General features: G+C 44.2%; 2 protein-coding genes across 15 annotated transcripts in view; both read right to left on the bottom strand.

Moving 5' to 3' along the window:
- Positions 1 to 372: 372 nt before the first annotated feature.
- GET4 (guided entry of tail-anchored proteins factor 4) lies at positions 373 to 14,993 on the bottom strand. 2 transcript variants are annotated; one of them, XM_063315257.1, is made up of 10 exons: positions 14,791 to 14,904; positions 12,383 to 12,484; positions 8,109 to 8,187; positions 7,269 to 7,350; positions 6,070 to 6,219; positions 4,615 to 4,753; positions 3,321 to 3,461; positions 3,125 to 3,200; positions 2,075 to 2,147; positions 373 to 1,615 (listed from the first exon to the last, which is right to left on the bottom strand). In XM_063315257.1, the coding sequence occupies exons 3-10, from the start codon at positions 8,181 to 8,183 to the stop codon at positions 1,524 to 1,526; spliced, it is 828 nt and encodes a 275-aa protein (XP_063171327.1). In that variant the 5' UTR covers positions 8,184 to 8,187; positions 12,383 to 12,484; positions 14,791 to 14,904; the 3' UTR covers positions 373 to 1,523. The 2 variants fall into 2 exon arrangements, with proteins under 2 accessions (XP_063171327.1, XP_063171326.1); XM_063315256.1 differs by lacking the exon at positions 12,383 to 12,484 and having other exon boundaries at positions 14,791 to 14,993.
- Positions 14,994 to 16,225: 1,232 nt separating this feature from the next.
- The window catches only part of SUN1 (Sad1 and UNC84 domain containing 1), a 31,086-nt gene continuing 27,270 nt past the window's right edge, over positions 16,226 to 20,041 (bottom strand). For all 13 annotated transcript variants that reach the window (XM_063314865.1, XM_063314866.1, XM_063314867.1 and 10 more), the window contains 3 exons: positions 19,736 to 19,903; positions 18,462 to 18,554; positions 16,226 to 18,355 (listed from right to left, as the gene is read on the bottom strand). In XM_063314865.1, the coding sequence (XP_063170935.1) occupies positions 18,242 to 18,355; positions 18,462 to 18,554; positions 19,736 to 19,903 (375 nt within the window). In that variant the 3' untranslated portion in view covers positions 16,226 to 18,241. The remainder of the gene's footprint in view (positions 18,356 to 18,461; positions 18,555 to 19,735; positions 19,904 to 20,041) is intronic.

A 20,041-nucleotide genomic window follows, 5' to 3' on the forward strand; every position in this document is an offset into this window, starting at 1 on the left:
CATCCCTAGTTAGGGTGTCTGATGCCCGCTGAAGGACGACATTCTTGCAAGAGACCACGTGGAAGACCACTGGAATAGGAACAGGCAGTATCGTGCCCCAAATTCCGTTTTATTCTACTGTACAATGAATCAAAGGGTGCATTGTCTACCAAATGGAAATGCAAAAGCTAATGAGACGGTTGCCTTGAGAAAACAAACACAAGGATCTGGGAGAGAGACCGGGACAGCTGCATCCCACAATCCTGAGGGAAATCACAGCCAGCTGCCAGAGAAAATAAAACACCCTGCAGAGTCATGGTTTAAGGCTCTCATCAGAGACCTATAAAATACAATTGATGCACAGCCATGCTCCAAAGGTAACAGCAGCAGACATCCCAGTATAAAGTATTTATTTTATACTCAACAATTAACACAAATTCATCTTTTTTTTTTTACAGTAAATAAAAATGTATTATTCTCCTTTCATGCATGATCACTGTATTAATCTAAGCCTTTTTTTTTTAATGTGAAAAAATAAAGTGTTCCCTCCTCCATTGCATCTTTTAATCGTACGGCTAACGCCTGGTGTTGTGTGCGTTCACTGAGACGAGATGTAGAGTCACGCGAAGCCTAGCGAGTGGTTTTTGTAGCGGCTGGTAATTTTGTTCTTTATTTGTACATGAAGTGTTAAAATGGATCAACAAATCATCCCATCAAAATAAATAATGGTAAGAACCCAAAGGTCCACAGCATCCCCTTCACCTAAGGATCGCTCTGCTTCTAATATGTGCATGCGTTCTTCATCAGCCAGAACGTAGCGGTTTGGGCAGGGCTGCTGTGAGACGGCTGGATGTTCAGGCAAATAGATCGTCTCTCTAGGAGAGGGATTGCAGCTGCAGTTCATATCCATAAAGGGCCACTGGGTCCCATTCTCCCTAGATTCCTCAAACGGATCATTTTTCAACGACAGATACGAATTCGGTCCTCCCTGCTTGGGTTTTCAATTAGTAGCGAATTTTCTTTGGCTCGTCTCAAAATCCATGTTTTTTGGCACCAGGTCTACAGGACACCTTCTTGAGCAGCTGCTGCCTGAATTTTCAAGGACACCCCGCCCCTTCCCCCCCCTCCTTTTGACAATCAAGACCTTACTCTGCTAATTTGCTGAAATAAAACTGCAGCCTTTAAAAATATAAAGCAACCGGTGTGTGTTCTGGTTTTATTTAGTGGGCCTGCGAGGGGAGGAAATACTGCTCGTAAAAACCACGGAGGAGGCGCCCGTTCAGTCTGCTGCCGGCATTAAGAAGGGTCCGCTAATGATCACACAAAATCCGTTCTCCTGGCTACCCCAGCACATTGTTTTTACATAAATAATATAGACCAAAACATTATGAACATCTCAGCAATCTTCTTCTTTGAAACATAACAGAGGGGCCCTTTAACCTGTTGAGCAACGACTTCAGGATTCGTTCCCAATGTCTTTTTTTTTGTTGTTGGTGGCGTTTTGGGTGAGCACGTGGTCGGATTCCAAGCGATTCTGGAAGAACTCAATCCAGCTCAATGGGGCTGCTGTCCTCCGGCTGGTCCTCTTCCGTTTCTTCCTCTTCCCCAGCTACCATGAGGCTGTTTAAAAGATTGCCTAGGATGGAATCACAGGACAAGGGGGAATGGAAAGTGTTAGGGATACCCATTTTAGGATGGGCCCAGTCTCAAGAGCAAGTCCGGGAGATGGATCGGGGGTACCGAATAAAAGCAAGGCACGATGGGGTGATTGCCTCCGGCGAGAAGAACAGCAGCAGTGGGCCAAAATAAAGGAAGCACACCCAGGGGGATATTGGGGGGGGGGGCTCGTTCCAGAAGGCAGGCACTGATTCAGAGAAGGTGTGCTTCTGGGGGGTCCTGAGAGATGACAGTGTTTAATCAAAGGAACCCAGAGGGTGCCGACCATCCAGTAAGATGTATTGAAACTCGCACAAAGGGTTTTCATTTGGACCCACCCGTTGCCCCCCTATCCATGTCAAATTAACGATCAGCCCGCAGCTTACGCTACCTATTTTTTCATGGAGATGACCAGGTTCAGCCTGTATCTTCAACTCACCTAGTAATCCACCATAGGATGACGTTTGCTTGGGGGGGACACCAAAGAAGAGCTGTCCTATCCTGTCTAGGTACTGAAGGAAGCACAGGGGAAAAGAAGTGTTACTCGTGGCTCAAACGAGGCACCATGTACTAAGCCATGCACAATGCCCCGTCCAAAGCAGGGTTTCTCAACCAGGGTTCCGTGGCACCCAAGAGGTCACCAGGGCTTCCCTGGGAGATCATGACTTACTTAAAAGATTATTTCAAATTTGGGCAACTTCCCATGAAAGAGGTAAGTTTTATTCTTTATTTTCAGTTTAAGAACACTGTTAATAAAATAATTTGGTAACTTCCAGCCTATCTTTTGAGCCTGAAGGTGCAGGTGTTCCCCGAGGCCCAAAAAATATTTCCAGGGTTCCTCCAGGGTCAAAAGGTTGAGAAAGGCTGGTCTACAGTATAAAACTATCCATCTGTAATTACTGTTTGCTTTGATGTTGAGCCACAAAGGATATTCCTGGTTCAATGCACTTCTGGAACCTCAAGGCACACTATCCTTGTGCCTCTGCCAGTGTGGGACTGATTTATTCTAGAGCAGGGATTGCTGAGATGGTAATTGTAATTTGAATTCCCTTTTTGGATACAGAAACAACCCAGAGACACACAGGTCTTCGCTGCTAATCCCGGTAAGATGTTGAAATGAAAGCAGACTCCCAAGAGATGCTTTCAGAGATACATCTGGGTCACAGTGCAGAAGAGAGCTTTCTCAGCGGGGAGGCTCAGCCTCTGAACTATTCTCTGGTGGAAGAGCTCTGTTACTCCTCCCCTCCCACATCTTCAAGAAAAATGCTTCGAAGGGTTTTCCTTAGGAGTACTAGTAGATTCCTGGAGTTTACAAAGGTGTTGTTTTCGAACAGGTCTGCAAATTAGCTCTCTAATTTCAACCTGTGTCACCGTGTCGGGTTCACCTTGCTATAACTGGCTCGGAGCCATGCAATCGGATAAAAAAAACATAGTGGCAGAGAAATAAAAAGATGATGAAAAAAGTACCATCCCACATGGGACAACTTACTTCATTATACATGGGGTCCCGTTTCAGTGAAGGCTGATATTGTTCACACAATACTGTAAATACCGTCAGCTTTCCTCTGAAAGAGAACAGACAGCCAACACACACCCGCCATGTGAAACTTGCTCGGAGAGTTAAAAAAAAGAAAAAGAAAAAAGGAAGCAGCAGCTTGTGTCCAGTGGCTTAATGAAACCCTTACCCGTCCACCGCCAGCAGCAGAAACCAAATGAAGTTAAGCAAGGGCTGTACAAAGGGCGGCCCACTTTCTATGGAAGGATGCTTCTGTGTGTACGTCGTAAAAACCACCAATGCGCTAGTTTTGTTTTTCAAGCAGAGGAATCTAAAATGGAAAATGACAACTTTTGAAGGAGACAAAACTGCTTCTGTGGCTCACTGGAAGATAAGGAACAAATGCTCTCTCAGGAGGGTGTCCCCCTGGCTGCTTCCGTGAGGGCGGCCCCACGGGCGAGGGGCAAAGGACAGTGTCTGTGGGTCAAAAATCACAGGCGGGGTCTCACTAGGGAGCTGCTGGCTGCACCTACGCCCAAACAGGACGTTAACAGCCAGTCGGTCTTACCAGGATTGTACGTGTGAGGGCTTGAAATGTTTCAGATGCACACTCTAAAGGTTAATGCCAAACGTTCAGTGCTTACTCTGGAGTGGGAGCTGAGCAGCTAGAACTATCTCTACCCATGGCCATTCTCTGGCTGTACCGGGAAAAAAAAGTTATCAACAACATCTCTCCACATCATGGCCACTGACTCCTCTCCTGGAACAATTATCTCACAGAAGGGAAAAAAATACCCGAAGATACTTTCAGTGGCGTTTGTTAAAGAGGGAGCCACACGTCTAACGGGTAAGACCTGGAGCACGGAGGCAAAAAAGGGGTGCTTCACTAGAAGGAGAAACCCGTGGCCTGCTTGACCATCTTGGTGCAGCATCTCAGAGTGTTCTGGTTCAAATCAGCAAATAAAAACAAAGGACTATTAAGTCCATACAGGTAGTCCTCACTGAATGGCCATTTGTTTAGTGACGGTTCAGACTTACAACAGTACTGAAAAACAACGACTTACAACTGGTGCTTACACTTATGATTGTTGCAGCGTCCCGGCGGTCACATGATCACAATTTGGGCACTTGGCAACTGGTTTGCATTTTATGGCTGTTGCCGCATCCCGTGGTCATGTGACCGCCATTTTCAACCTTCCTGGCCAGCTTCTGGCAAGCAGAATCAACGGGGAACCGCGCGAGTCGCTTAATGACCATGTGGTCTGCTTAACGACCGTGGTGATTTGCTTAATAACCGCTGCAACGAGGTCATAAAATTGGGTCAGATTCACTTAATGACCGCTTCGTTTAGCAACCAAAATCCTGGTCTCAGTTGTGGTCATTAAGCGTTCTGATAAGGCCTAAGGGCTAATCAATAAACCCTGATTGATTGATGTCAGTAAGCACCAGAGGCAGACATGTAAACAACGGAAGTGAACACCTACTGTAACACAGCCTGAGCCACAAACATGTCCACCTCACTGCGATATCCTTTGGCTGAGGAATATTCTACCAACATATTCGCGCAACCTTCCCCGTCTGTGGAGTGCAGGAAGTGATAGCGAGACTCAGAATAGTTCTGCTCTAGAAGGAAAGTTACATTAAAAAAAGTCAGCTTGGGACGGGTGCCAGAATATCATGATCAAAGCAACCTCCAGATGGGCTCAAGCCTCGCACAAACCAGCTTCCCGTGCTGTGTGAGTGCAGCCACCGTGGTTTGTGAATTATGGCTTCTGGCTTGGCAATGTACGACCCCAGCCATTTCTGGTTGATGGGACAAACCAAAGTTAAGCCATAGCTGAGCCCAATGCCTTTATCGCCCATGTGGGAGCCATTTTACTTTGGAAAAATACAGCAAGAAGTTTGAACGGGGTAAAAACACTTAAGCGTGCCGCAGAAAATGTAACTTTATATTTTAAATCCCTAGTCCTTGTGAGTATAAAGAAAGCATCTTCTGACTTAGGGCTAGCAAAATGGTAGAAGCCCTCTCACTCCCTTCCTCTTATCAGTTCCTTTCTGGCAACATACTCCTCACACGTGTCTTTCTCCGCAGGTCATATTTGAATAAGGATACAAAACTGAGGGGGGAAAAAAAATCTGGGTTTTCTTGGAAAATAGCCAGAAGGTGTAGGGAGAAGGGAGCAGCTGCAGCATGAAATATTAACGCAGCCTCAGCCCTGCAGTGAATTACAATATTCTGACATATATCGTAGAATAAATCTGCCGGACGATGTTCAATTTGCGTCTGAAAGGGATCAGGTGCTTAAAATCCTGCCAAGTTTCTAATTTCTCTCTGATGTATTCACCCTGGATTTCAAAATGAAGCAGACGCTAAACTGGCATTAATCCAAGTTGCTATGATTCCTAGCAAGGGGGCAGAAGTCTGCAATTGCTGGAGCAATACTCTGAGCCAAGGCCTGGGTAAGGTCAGCGGAGACCTCAGAAGCTGTAGGACAGATTTCAAGGAGGTATTTTATATACCAACTAATTTGCACATGTCCAGTGGATTTTGGACTACAGGTAGTCCTTGTTTAGCAACCACAACGCGATTGTTAAGTGAAGCGGTTGCTAAGCGAAACCTCAACGGTGCTTATGATTTTCCTTCAGCTTTCCTTTGCTTTACAGACCTGTGAAGATTGTCAATGTGAGGACTGGTCACAAAGTAACTTTTACATCACTGTCGTAACTGCAAACGGTTGCTGAACGAGGACTACGCATATCCCCTGAAGCTGTAGATAGCTTTGGAAGTCCCCTTTAACCTCAGAAGTAGCTTCATGGGGGCATGGAAGATGTTCCCCTACCAAGGCTCCTTTGGCGCATGCGACTCTTAAGGGTATAAACCAGGCCACAGAGCAAGCAGCTCGGTGACTTAAGGGCCAGGCTCAAATCAGGATTCCCACCTTTCCATAAAGTGATAGCCAGCAACTGGTGTAATTTTGGATGTCCCAGCTTCCCCGATCCACCGCTGGACCACTTCAGTGCTCTGGATACAAAAGCTACTCTTTCAGGTGAGTTTTGATCCATCAGACTGAACATTTTTGCCAGGTTCTCTAGAAGCAATTACAAAAAGCAATGCTTAGCACAACATTAAGATAACCACGCCTTAAAAAAAGAAAAAAACTTTAAATACGTAGTAGTCCCCCCCGCTGCCATTCTCACAGATACGTGGCTGAAGCTCCTTCAAAACAATCTCATTTCTTTAGGCAGAGCCACTGAATTGACCTCTCTGCTGCAGAATCAGAAGCCACTGCCTTTCCTAACGAGAGATGGAGGGAAAAACTTCCTTAGTGCAAAGGCTTAACCTGGACATTCTGAAGATCTTGGAGAGACACCTCCCTTCATTTGGAAGATGTTGCCAAGGAGCAAAGCCTGGGGTTGCAGGACCCAGATTGCAGAGGACCTAGATGCCAGATGGGTGACTCTTTCTTCTGGCCTTCATTCTTGTTCACAAGTCCCTTGAGATAAGCAGTCAAGGTGGGAGGGGAAAGAAACAGAAATGATGCTTCACATGCGTTCCAGATGGACAGCTCCTGGGAACAGCCTGACCACTTCAGGCTTACTGAATCAGACTGTCTAACAAGCCATAGAGCTTTAGCGAGGAGACAGGATGAAGTGGCTGTCCATCAAAACGGCAGAGAGGTCAATTATTCTGCAGACCCTACAGCTTCTGCTTGTGTTGAGGAGAGGACAGGGGCAGACATGATGCTCCACCCCGAAACAATTCTTCAACACCTAGAGACGTGAGCAAGTCATTAATACCTGCCAATGATATATCGCTCAAGATTTCTAGCCATGACGTCACGGATGTGTTGAGAGGCAGCATTCCAGTGAATTAACAGGCAGAAAATAGCGAAAAGAGTGATTCACTTTCGTAGCTCGCTTGGAACCTTTTAGAGGAATCTGTCTAACCACTGTCAGAATGAGATTGCTGAAGTAGATTAAAACAGGTCTAATCCACGGAAGACAATTTCCAAGTTCTCCCAGTTTCAGATGACAGGCCAACCACAGTAAAATGGAATTGGAACGCAGGACGTTGTTGGTTACATATCCCAATTCTCAGCGTGGAACAGTAAGAGGAAAACCTGGAGAAAACACTCACCTAATAGCTCATCTGTCACTTTGGCATCTGATTTCTCCAAAGACTCGAGAACTAGCATGGATAGATCAGCAGCGCTGTTCTGCTAAAATTAAACAGAAAACATACCAAGTGGAAGCACTTGAACAAAATCATAGGTATCAGGAAAAGTGAAAAATGGCCCCTGGAGAAAAATATCATTTGGTTTGTAAATTAAATATTGCTCGGGTTAGGGTGCAGGGCAGCAAGAGAGGGTGTCAGGCTACATGAAGATGGCAGAACCTGGACTTCTGAGGGTTCCAGAAGGCACTCTGGGAAGAGACGAGGAAAAGCAGAAAAGCACCAGAGGAACTCGGCTTACGGAATGGATGTTTATGTGGGCGTGAAATAGCAGCCAGATGGAGAAAGGGAATGCATGAACCAGCCTTGTATGCAGGCGCCCACCTAGACACACTCACAGGGGAAGAAACTGCTCCCACATGTTGGGTTTTGGGCAGACACTCCACAGAAGTTTATTTCTGAGGCATCTGGGGCCCTTTAAAAAAACCCAACAGAAATGCCTATGGCCTTCAACAGGTTGGAGGCGCCTGCTACACACTTTGGCTTGGGGAGGGTGGGGGAGAATCCGAGCAGCTATGCCAGGGCTGTCCTGGGGCTCAGTGCATTATCTGAACATATTTATGGAGTGGGCCAGCAAGGCTGCCTGTTTTCCAATTTCAAAGGGTTCCTGAGAGAGAGGGTATACCCTGGGAATGCGTATCTTGCCAACTTGCTACAAACTGGTGATGGGCCTCTCATCCCCACCCCCAACTTCTCAGTGCTAATTATTTATAGAATCGTCACACAATTTTGAATCAGTCTTACTTGATTATGACTGAAGAATAGCAGAGCCCCTGAATACATAAGCTCCCTGGCTTCCACGTGTTTGCCCTGTGACATGTACCTGTAAAAAAAAAGAGAGGCTATTTTAAAACAACAACAGGAAGAATGAAAGGTAACCAGGACACACCACAAAGGGACAAGCTTTGAGAGGCCTGGGAGCTTCATACAGAGCCAATTTCAGTATTTCAACTGAAGGAGGCAAAACAAGGAATCAGAGCTTGTGGGAGACAGTTTTGTACAAGATCTCTTGAATCAGAATCGATCACCTGCCTCTCTTGGCAGGCCAGGTTGCATATTTACCTCTTAACAGGAGATAATGCACACATTTCAGCCCCCTTTTGTTTGAAAAAAGGCTGAAGAGTCCCTTCTCACAACAAAGGGAGCTGCAGAAACATCTTGGTGCTACTTGCCCACGGCCAGTCTTCAAACTCCCAGAAGAAAGACGTGTCTCCTGTCCACCAACCAGAAGATGAAGAGCTACCTCTCAAGCCACTAGAGCAGTGTTTCTCAACGGTGGCAGCTTGAAGATGCGTGGACTTCAACTCCCAGCCATCCCCGGAGCAACTCTGGGAGTTGAAGTCCACGCATCTTCAAGCTGCCACCGTTGAGAAACACTGCACCAGAGTGTCAATATTCATCACACAAAATGGACTGCAATAGTTACTAACCTCCCACCAAGCTGACATCTGTTTGGTAGAGTCTCTAGCTTTGCTACTGAAAATACCTAATTTCTTTGGGCAGCTGTAGGACTGAGCAACTTCTTCAACTACAGCTGCCTACACCAGTGTGGGAGGGGAGAAGAGCTCCCTTTTTTGGAGATGAGCGCGGCTAAGTGAGGAATGGGTACCCTGGCTCTTAGGGATCCCCAATCCAGAACCAGGTTTTGTCGAACTGTCTGTTTCCTGTCCCTGCAAAATTTAGCACAGCCCATCACTCTTCCAGTTTTCCAAATTTGCCAAGCTGCCCGGTGGCGCTAGATACTTCAACAACTAATGTGCACATATCATGATGGGGCTGCCTTCGTACTGCTGTCTTCCCTTCTCAAATCTCAGAGCACGCTGGTGCATACGGCAAAGCAGCAGTTAACAGACTCTGAAGTTGACGCCACAGCAAGCCAAGTGAGACGGCAACTCAGTTTGATTTTTATGTGCTAAACCCGAGTTGGCGAAAGGTGGCAGATAAGCCAGCTTCAAAATATATTATTTTTCTTCCTCCCTTGGCACATGGCTACAATGGAGCTCTTGCTGTATGGATCACATGCCCACATAACTGCAGTAATATTAGGGAGGGAAGAAGAGGAGGAGGATATACAAAATGGTCAAAACAGGAGGACCAGAGAGGTTCACAGCCCGTAAATGGGTTTGCAGAACTGCCGCTTGGACGCACCCTGAGAAAAATTCAGTAAGGAATCTTTGTTTCGCCACAGAATCAGTAACATTTGTTCCGTGTGCTGCAGGTGCACTTAACATCCCCTACAATGACGTACTCTTTACACAACAGATTGTAAGCCATGCGCTTTTAGCTCCAGAGCTTCTAGAATAGTAACTTAATGCCTTCAAATAGCGATTGCAGATCTGTGGCAGAAAACACGCTTCTCAAGGAGTGCAATATTTTTCATCTGACAGTACTACTTAAGCCCTCTTTTAACACTCTGTCCATTTCTAGACCTCTAGGAAGAGGGAGAAACATAGGGAGGTGGTGCTCCAAGGAACATGAGGGCTTAGAATCCCATCTGCAAACTTTAGCAAGGAGAGTACCACAACTCTTTAACAAAGCAGAGAAGGATCTAATTGTGTCCATTGTCCTATTGCCAAGGGCAAAACCTGACAGAGCCAACTTTAATTCTTACAGCTAATAATCCTGCTGATCAAAACCATGTCTCTTTGTTTTACCTTCTGTATCCTTTTACACCCTCCAATCTACCTTTCTGAAATACGTTTCCCCCCCCTTCCCAAAATGGAAGAGATTCCTTTTTCTCATTCTTTTTTCTTTTTAATAAGAATTTTATTAAGTTTGAAACAAAGATAAAAACTACAAAAAAAGAAAAAAAAAACTACAAAAAGAAAAAAAAACACTAAAAGTGTGAAACACAAGAAAATAGAATTTTGAAGATTACATAAAAAGGTGACTTCCGACTTTCAACAAGAATATTGCAATTTCCATAATCAATCCCTTTAGCACGTTATAAAAATCACTAAGCACAATTGCGCCTTCCCCTTATATTAAAAGAAAAAGAAATATATAAACCTCCAAATCAACTCCCCCCCCCCACAAAACAACATTTATTTAATTATTTCCTTCCTACCAGTATTCTATATATTTCTGTCCACTCAAATTATCCTTTTGCTCATTCTGAGGTCCAGCTAGAAATCATGGAGCCAAATGATAACAGTCAACATGCTGCTATCACAAAATCCAAGGCAACACTTCTGACCTCATTTTCAAATGAAAGACTATTTTCACTGTTTCAGTCATCCCAGCTATTATTTCCAAAATAAAGAAGGGTGTAATTTCCAGGGGGAGAATTCACTTTCTTAACTCCAAGCTCCCCTTCTTTGTTATGTACTAGTGCCTCAACTTTAGAGCTACGTATAGAATAAAACTGTTTGAACAATATCCCGTGAAATCAATCTCAGCCAGAAAATGGCATGTTGCCCGTTCCAATTAGTTACAAGATACGGAATTACTTGAAATAAGCACACAAATGTATTTGCCATATTCCATTTAAAGGTCGCTAAATTCCACCTGTCTTGGCACTGAATGTGTGCAGCGCATACTATTACAACTCAGATCATAGGTTAATTATAATCTTGACTGTTAGGCGTTTAAACAGTGGATAATTCATCCCTGCTCTGGAAATATTGATACAGCTAAGAACACCAAGCTCGGTGTTTTTTTTTTTTGCCTCAAATCAGGAGCTAACCTTAACAAAGACCGGTGAACTTCTGAGAATTGTAACGTTACCAAGAAAATACCAGACTGGGGGAATTAGGTGAAGGTAGCTGAAGAGCAATTCTGACCTATAGTTTGTATGTTTGTGACTACCAGACATGTTGGCTGTGCCTTATTGGAACTGTAACCCCCACGAGCATCGGACTCCTGTATATTGCTTAGAAGAACCACCACCACTCAAGTTCTTCATATATAGCAAACCTACTGAGCAGATGTAACAAATGTTATAGCTGTGTATCCAGAGAGAAGACGGTTGACTTCTGTTGTCCCAAAACACATCACAGACATTGCCACACAAGAAAAACCACTGCTGCCCAAACTAGGACGATCGTTACAAAAGCTTCTTACCTGACTTGCCACAACGAGGCCTACTTATTATTTTATTGCCAGCACAGATTCAAAATCATTCTGGAAGCTCAGCGAGAGAGGAGCTGGTATCTCAACAAGAGGACAGTGAGGAGCTGACTTCCCCACCCATCATACTCAAGAGTGATTTTGGTCTCTTTTCCCTCAAAGCGTGAACATGCCATTTCAGTCACATCACTGGGTAGATATTTACACTTCTTTGGACTTTGTCTGGTAAAGTCCAAAAGCCAACATTCTAGCTTCTGTCTGGAAAATTTACTTCCAGAAACTGCTGAACCATCTCCAGAATGATATGATTGGGAGGTGAAATACTCTTTGTTCTCCAACTGGCAATTTTGGCCCATCCCTACAATATTTTCATTGAATTCGCAATGGCAACCCTTCTCCCCTGCTCCTGAATCCTAACAAGGTTTCTTCTATTTGTTGTGACATGTACAATGAATTTTGGAGCCTTAATCCATTTTCCATCTTGCTGCCAAACCCATCAGTTTAGAATCTCAAAATCTCCCTTCTTCTACAGGCTCTCTATTACTCTGTAATGAATGCAGAATGTATACAATATTTAAATTCTCCACTGTTTTAACCTTATGTGAATGACAGAGCATTCAGACTGAACTTTCTGGGAGTCACAGCATAGTCATTCTTCCCATCCAGATTCATCAGAAGTCCAATCATAAGCACCCCTGGGAAACTTTTTTACTACTTAGGCTAACCTATAATTGATGGCAGTGAAGATTTTCAAAAGCACAAACCATATTCTAATTCTGTGCCTTATTTTGTTTACTATTGTTGCATGTAATTTGTTGACAGCTGCCCCAAGAGAGGGACAGTTCAGCAGTTCAACTATACAGTTTGGAAAGATGCTAAATCTATCATAACACCATGATTCCAAGCCTGCTTATTTAGAATTAAGTAACACTGCTTTCAAAGTAACTTACCTCCAAATAAGGACTAACAGATTTACTGTTGCATGAATTTTGACAAGCTGGAGTCCACTTTGTCAGATGCACCTGAAGAAGTGAGATCCAACCTACAAAAGCCTACAGAACAACAGATTTCTTAGCCTTTTAAATAACTTGCATCTTTCCCTTCTCAGGTATCACTAAGACAGCCACCCTCAGCTTAGTGTTCTCCAAATATGTTACACTACACCAAATATGTTACATTATAGGAATTTTCAGCCAATAATGCCACAGGCTAGAAATCTGGAATATTGTAATCTCAACACAACAGAAGAACACCAGTTTGGAGAAGGCTGTTACACTGTTACTCCCACTGGACTGAAAAGGGTTAGAATTAGCAAAATAAACCTTGCGTGACCACATCAATTTTTTTTACTGTCTAAGGTATTTCAGCTAAAGGACATAAACAGGATTCTCATTTGGTCCTGCAAAAATGTATACCTTGGGGGCCGTTTTTCTGAAAAAGAAGTGTATCTAATCTTTTTCAAAACTGCGTAAGGTGGCACCAGGTATGTTATTTTTTGACATATTCATCACATCTTGGGGGAAATAATGCTACTATTTTGGTAAGTTCTTAATCTACTACTATCCATGATCATTTGGTGACTTACAAGATAGCATTACAGTATGGAAATTTCTAGAACCGCAGGCAAGCCAGTCTCTTACAAAGAACACCTCAAAGTTGTAGAAATCCTGCTGTTGGGAACCATTACTGGTCTTATTTTATATGTGCTCAAGCTTTGCACAGATGCCGTACTTTTATGTTCTGTTCCAAAGCCGTTTCACATCATTTTTCATTCTCCCATGCTATTAGACAAAAAGATATATTTATATACCAAGGAAAATCATTCAACAAAGTGGGTTCTAGCCTACCCAACAAATTTCTGCTGTTATGAATTGGTAATTTTTAAGATGCTACAAAATCCACTTCTGTGTTCTTGTAAGAGGCCCCCATCGCCACCCATCTAGAATGGAACACGTGCCAACTCTGAGCTCTGCGCAGAAGTGTCACAAACAAACCACTTGAATTACCTTTTGGCCCTACTGTCAAGAATGACGATGGGCATTTTTACTGCAACTGATTTAACACCAGTCAATCACAAGAAGGTGGGGGTTAACTTCAGGCTTATTGCCCCTGAACATGGAGGACTGTTTTTAAGCCATCCAGTTTAACAGCCATTGACAAGCCGATTACATTGCACAGATTAGCTCAACCCCTTTCAATCCCCAATAACTTTGATCCGGGCACACAGCCACTGCTCAAAGGCTTCCGTGTTCACGCTGCACGTATCATCAGCCCCAGCCACAAGGGCCAACCTAAGTATTTTTGAAGTCGGAACCCCCCAAAAAGAGAGTGTTACTGCCTCAACTTGATGAATAGGAGAATGCTTTCACCACAGCTGCATCAGCTATGGTGTCTTGAATGTAGCACAACTGGTCACGCTCACCCAAGGCGAGAAACCACCCATCACAGCTCACAAAATGCAAACAGCTGGGCTCCCTCCCTTGGCTTCAGTCCCAGCAAGCAACCGGCCTAGCATCATCTGTGAATCCAACCTTAAGATTCACAAGTCTGTTCACCCTCAAGGATACACCGGTGTCGAGAACGAACCACCTCATCGCGTGCCAAGCATCTGCAACCCCATAACAAGCTTGCCCCCCCTGTAGACAAGGACAAGGCCCCTAAACCTGCCAGCCTCCCCCACCCCACAAAAGAAGAGGCAGCCCCCAATTGGCTGCAGTTGGGTTTGTCCTAGAAAGCATGTCACGGTGTGTGAAATAGACTTCCGTGTTTGGATCCAGGTGTCCCTCTATGCCAGTGTTTCTCCAGCTGAACCGTTTTAAGATGGGTGGACTTCAACTCCCAGAATTCCCCAGCCAGCAAGCTGGCTGGGGAATTCTGGGACTTGAAGTCCACCCATCTCAAAGCAGTCAGCTGGCTGGGGAATTCTGGGAGTTGAAGTCCACCCATCTCAAAGCGGTTCAGCTGGAGAAACGCCGCTCCAAGCCGTCAAATCCTGGCCGAGGCGGCCCCACGGCCGGGTTCCCCCAACGCCCCAAGCCCAGACCAAGAGACCCCCTCAACGTGCTGCGCCAACGCCGCCTCCCGCCCCGTTCGGGCCCCATTCCCCCTCCCCAGCCGAAACGAAGCGTGGCCAGGGGCACGGAGGATGGGCTTGGGGATCCGCCCGGACGGCGCCTTCCCTCCCTGGCCTTGGCTGGGGCCAGACCGGCGTGCCCGCTCCCCCGCCTCCTGCTCGACCAATGGGGCCTCGAGGGCCCGAGAGGGACAAGCGGCGAAGCCAATCGCGTGCGGCCGGCGCTCCGGTGCGCCAATGGAAGCGTCTGGAAAGAAGAGGGCGAGGGCCGCCCTCCCTCCGCACCTGAAGAACAGCGTCCGGTACATCTGGTGTGCCTCGTAGTAGTCTCCCTTCTCCACGCTGGCGCGGAGCTTCCCCTCGACGCGCTGGACGCCCCCGCGGTTGCGGCCGCAGCCGCCGCCTCCGCCGCCCTTCAAGGCCTCCTGCTCCGCCGCCATGACTGCGGGGCGGGGAGAAACGCCGCGGCGTCCCTGGCCGGAGCTGCCTCACGCGACGTAACGCACGCAGGGCGGCTTCCGGCGCCGCCCACTCAACAATGGGGCGACGGCGGCCGGCGAGGGACCGAGGCGTGTGGCGGGACGCCCTCGCGGGGCGGGGGCGAGTGACGCAGAGGTCACGTGACCCCATACCTTGGGGCGAGGCGCGAGAGGCAGTCCCTCCAGGCGTCTCCAAGGCGACGCCGCCCAGGGATGCAGCCTCCTCTTGGACCACAGCATCCCTCGCCCCAGCTGTGCAGGCTGCAAGCTCTGGGGGATGGAGGCTGATGCAGCTGGAATCGGCCGTTTTCCTTTGGCAGCTAGGCTCTCTGCCTGCTGGCTTTGGACGGACGCTCTGGGGAAGGCCGGCTGCTGCTGGAGCACATGTTGAACTTGGGAGGAGTCTGCCATTTTTCAAAGTGCCACAGATGTTGCCACCTGGCATTAGGAAAGAGAGTGAAGCGAGGGCACACGCCTGTGTGTGGTTTCACCCCCAACTGGTCTGGGCGTTCAAAGCAAGGTGGCGCCCGTGGGAATTGCCTGTTGAGCGAGTTTAACCACCACGCCATGGAGACCAGACCTACTTAACGCAGTTGTTAAAAGCGAACCGCAAGGTGTGTCTTGGTCTTGCGCAAGGACGTGGGGTTATGGCTACAAAAGCAGCCAGTCAGTCCAGGTTTATTGAAACTCTGGATGACCCACTGAACCTGCTCCAGGCTTACTGTTTGTAACCAACAGATTTAGGCAGAGTTTTCTGAAATGATATGGCTTCTAATGCTTCTGTTTTCCTAGAGAGCGGATGGGGCATCCGGCCCACCCAGGCACTGTCAGAAAACAAGGACAATTTGGGGGGAAGTGCATACTGGAAATCAATATTTGCACCCAAATGCATATAGTCAAACAACTCTCTCTTTAATTCCTACCTTGTTTTTAAGGGGGAAAAAAAATCTTTCCTTGGGCTCTAGTGCTGGCCTGTTATTCCAAAACCAGGAAAGGCAGTATCTCAGTGAAATATTCACTTCCCTCCACTGTTCTTTCTTGAAGTTACTAGCCACATGGAAATCAGAAATAATGGATGTAGTGTTACACTTGAATATTTTTACAAAGTTAAAACATTCTTTTAATTTAGTTTTCTATTTAGCACAAATTGCTTTTGATATTGCCTGCTCCGCATTTTTACTAATCTATTTGAGGAGTTTGTTCCCCTCCCCAACCACATATATTATGAGAAGCATTCAGTATAAATACCCAAAAGGAAACTTTATTCTTAGTTCCAAATATTACATGCACTTTCAAAAATTAAAATTCTTAAACTTTTTCAATAGCTTCTTGTCAGTTAGGAGGCAGCAAAGGATACCAGAGACAAATATTCTGAAAAAGCATTTACAAAAATACATTGCACAAAGTCCTATCTCACTTTTTAAAAAATAAGTTAGTGTTATGCAAAAAAACAAAAAACCAACCCCTGTCCTCCCCCAATCTGGATTTATACAGGATAATTTGGAATTAAATTCTTAAAACTGGTAACAGGCTTTACCAAGCTGTTCTTAACAGGCCACTGGTTCTACTTCCAGCTAAACTCAGATGAACAAGTGGTATTCAAGAATAAAACTTGCTTTTATAAATATTTGAGGACTCTTGTGCAACATATGTTTACTCCATTTAAAAGAAAACAGTCAGCATATCTCTTTTCTGAAAAGTTTACCTTCCAAAAAAAAACAGGACCTAAAGTAACATTTTCACCGAACAAAAAAGCTTTTTCTGAGGCAGATTCTGACAATATTTCAGAATTATATTTTAAAAAGCTGAATTGCCAGGGCTTGTATTAAATTACTTTAAGGGAAATTCCATTAAGAATCCAATAATAGCTTCAGGTGCCATCCTGAAGGTGATAACCCAATTTTTATTATGTACATACGCATGCTTAAAAAAAAAGTATATACTTTTTTTTGGAGAACTGATTCAAAACTGTGCTGTTTGTGCTTTTCCATACATTCAACCTTGTGAAGCTTCCCCTGAATTTTCAGAGATTAGCAGCAATCCCAGAGCACAGAGTGAACTTTGGGAAGTTAAACTGCACAAAACCCAACATGTGAATAAGCTCCAGGCATGAATTTTACTGGTAAGCTGTTTTCTCTGAGGTTTAGTGTTTCTGCTATAATCTTCTAAGCCGGACTCCACCTCTACATTTCCTTTTCATTATCTCCCATCACATGGTAGCCATCTACTATTACAAATCTGTCTAATTCAATTCCATCCAAACCATTTCTTCTCAATGTAACAACCTCCTTAATTCATCTGATTCACTTGATGCTGAAACATGTGGGCCATTTTGCCTTCAGCACTCAAGGCAACTTACCAATTCACTCAATCCCTATTTCTTACTAGAACCATCAACTTGTTTAACGGGTCAGTCTTTTTTAAAAATCAGAGTAAGCCCTTTCTATGTTAAACAATTGCTACTGATATTCATTTGCTTGTTTGACTCCTAATTTTGTCAGCAATCTGGTGCCCAATGTTTTCTTGGACTCTAACATTAAAGCAAAGGATTTTTTTTTTTTTTTTTACTAAAATATATGTTTAAGGAAAAATGTCCTAAATCCAGAAGATGAACACAAAAGCATGTTTCAGTTGAAATCAGAACCTTCAACATAAAAAACTAAATGCTGCACGGAATGACTGAAGTGGCTTCAGGATTGAGAAGCTGCTAATGAGTTCTTGAGGCACAATTCTGAGCAGTGGTTACAGACTGTAGCTTCAAGGTGGCTTGTGCTGGAATTGCAAACAAACCATCTCACTGAGAACTGCATAAACAGCAGGACATACTAAATTTCATCCACTGTTCTTTTTATCTTAATCACACAAAGGTGCAGAGGAGAGTCCCAATATTAAAAACAGATTCCTATTGGCCAAAAGGAAAATTTAAAAGCTTTATCTTCTGACATATTAAAATAGGGGTTAGTAATTGGCTAATTGGACTTATGAGAGCAGTTGGCATGCATTTTTTTCCCTCAGAAAGAACACATTAAAAATATAAAGCTGTCTGGCAGTTACAAGTTGAGCGTCTGAGCAGATAACCATTAGGTTTGGGGTACAATTTTGTTGGCAGTCTTCTACATTTAGCCAGGAAAGAATTATGGAACCTGTAGTACATCACACATCCTCATCTTTTAAGGATTCCAGTGTTCAAAGCTTTCCCTTTATAAACTTAAAAACAGAAATGATGTACAACCAGAATAGGAAAACAAGTGTAGTGTTCATTCAGCAGTTAGCCCATGCACTCTGAAGCGATAGAGGCATGTATATTCTGCATGGCCCCAGTTGGAAAATATTCTTAGTTCCACTATTTGGAATGCTTTTTCAGTTGTCTCCTAAAAGAAGAAGAAAAGGAATCAGAATCCACTACTATTTCCATGCTAGAAGTTTTTTATGCAAAGCATAAAAAAGGAAGTTTTATCTTCTGAAATGATGACATACCAAGATTTGAAACATCTGTAATGGTTCTCCATCCTGATCATATGTATACTGGCCCAGAAGTATCCCCTCTTCTTGATATTCATTTTCAAGACCCTGCCAATACAAATGGTTTGTATTGCTCTGAATTCTTAATAGAGGAGGTATTCTCTATTAAGAGAAGTTCATTCTCTATTAAGCAGTTCAATTTTAATTTCAGATTCACTGTCCTCCAAAAAATAACAGGTGATAAATATTATGCTACAGAAAATAAAGTTTATAAAAGATGGGCAAAAAAATAATCCAATTTACAAACACCGTAACAGAGCTTCATGATATTTCATTCATTCATTCATTCAATTTATATTGAATAAATAACTAAAATATAAATAAATATTTATATTGCCGCCCATCTCAAACTAGAGACTCTGGGCGACTAGAGTGATAATACTGAAAATGCTTAACTAGGTGTTAATACTGAAAACATCTGAGATATTTACAGAACAGCTTTTCCTAAATAATACCTGCATTTTTTGACTTTCCAGTTCTGTTTTATTACACTTATTTAAGTTAAAAGAACAAGGTTTCTACATTTCACTGAAATCCCTTTTATGTTATTTTGCTAGGTACACTGAAAAACAAAATAGCTTTTTATTTGCTCTTTTATAAGTTTGTGGAGATTGCAGATGCTTTGAAGAGGGTTTTTTAGAGGGAGGTGATATAGTAAAACAGTCTTGCCAACCTAGAGCCCTTCATATTAGTTGGGCTTCGACTCCTTAATTCTCAGACAGGATGACCATTCAGGCCTGAAGTTAGAGAAGTTAAAACCCGAGACATCTAGGGAGCACCAAGTGTCAGGTTCCCACTGAGACAAGGTCAGCATGGCCAGATTATCGTCTTTTAGGAAACAATGGCCACAGCAGATGCTTCAGAGTTACCAAGTGAGCAAGAATGGTAGTTCAGAATTTATATGCAGTCAGCCCTTAAACCTTTCACACTCCTTTGCAGCCCTGCCCCCTTAGAAAAGTCTTCTATTTCTAGTCCTCCTAGCCTCCACAGATGACGGATGCTTGTTTACATTCTCTGCATTCTCCTGTTCTCTTCTTTAGATCAATCCACTGAATGAGCCTGGACACTTTCAGCTATTAACTAAGCGCTGACCTAGGCCAGGAAAGGTTCAGAAAAGCAGCATGCAGAGCCATTAGAAACCCTTTAATCACCACCAGAAATCCTGCAGCCACTTCAGCCGAATGTTGGATAAGACCATATTCCTTCATTTTGCAGATGGTGCCACTTACATATACTGAAAAATCCTTTGGAGCACTGGTAATATTGCCCGTGGGTGAAAGCGTTTTTGGTATGTGTTCCAGGGAGAAAGATGTTGGGTAAATCATCATAGAAAGTCTGACAACAAGATATCCCTGTGATCCTTTGAAAGCCCAGCAGTTTCCAGGATACATGTCAGGCTGTGGATAGAAACCGGAAGTTGCAAACAAACAATTTAGCGCCATGTGCCTTAACAACATCACGCACACAGATTCACCCACCATGGAATTCTATTAGGTTCCAAAATGTAATTGGAATGAAAACCTAAAAGCAGGGGT

This window comes from Candoia aspera, chromosome 14 (assembly GCF_035149785.1).
Source record: "Candoia aspera isolate rCanAsp1 chromosome 14, rCanAsp1.hap2, whole genome shotgun sequence".
Lineage (NCBI taxonomy): Eukaryota > Metazoa > Chordata > Lepidosauria > Squamata > Boidae > Candoia > Candoia aspera.

What these genes read in the sequence shown, in the direction of transcription:
- GET4 (XM_063315256.1), bottom strand. Translation starts at nt 14,945, where the DNA reads ATGGCGGCGGAGCAGGAGGCCTTGAAGGGCGGCGGAGGCGGCGGCTGC. An exon ending in AGTGACAGATGAGCTATTAG is followed by an intron (nt 6,220 to 7,268) that starts GTGAGTGTTTTC and finishes AATTGCTTCTAG; the next exon opens with AGAACCTGGCAAAAATGTTC. An exon ending in GGCTATCACTTTATGGAAAG is followed by an intron (nt 4,754 to 6,069) that starts GTGGGAATCCTG and finishes CTTTCCTTCTAG; the next exon opens with AGCAGAACTATTCTGAGTCT.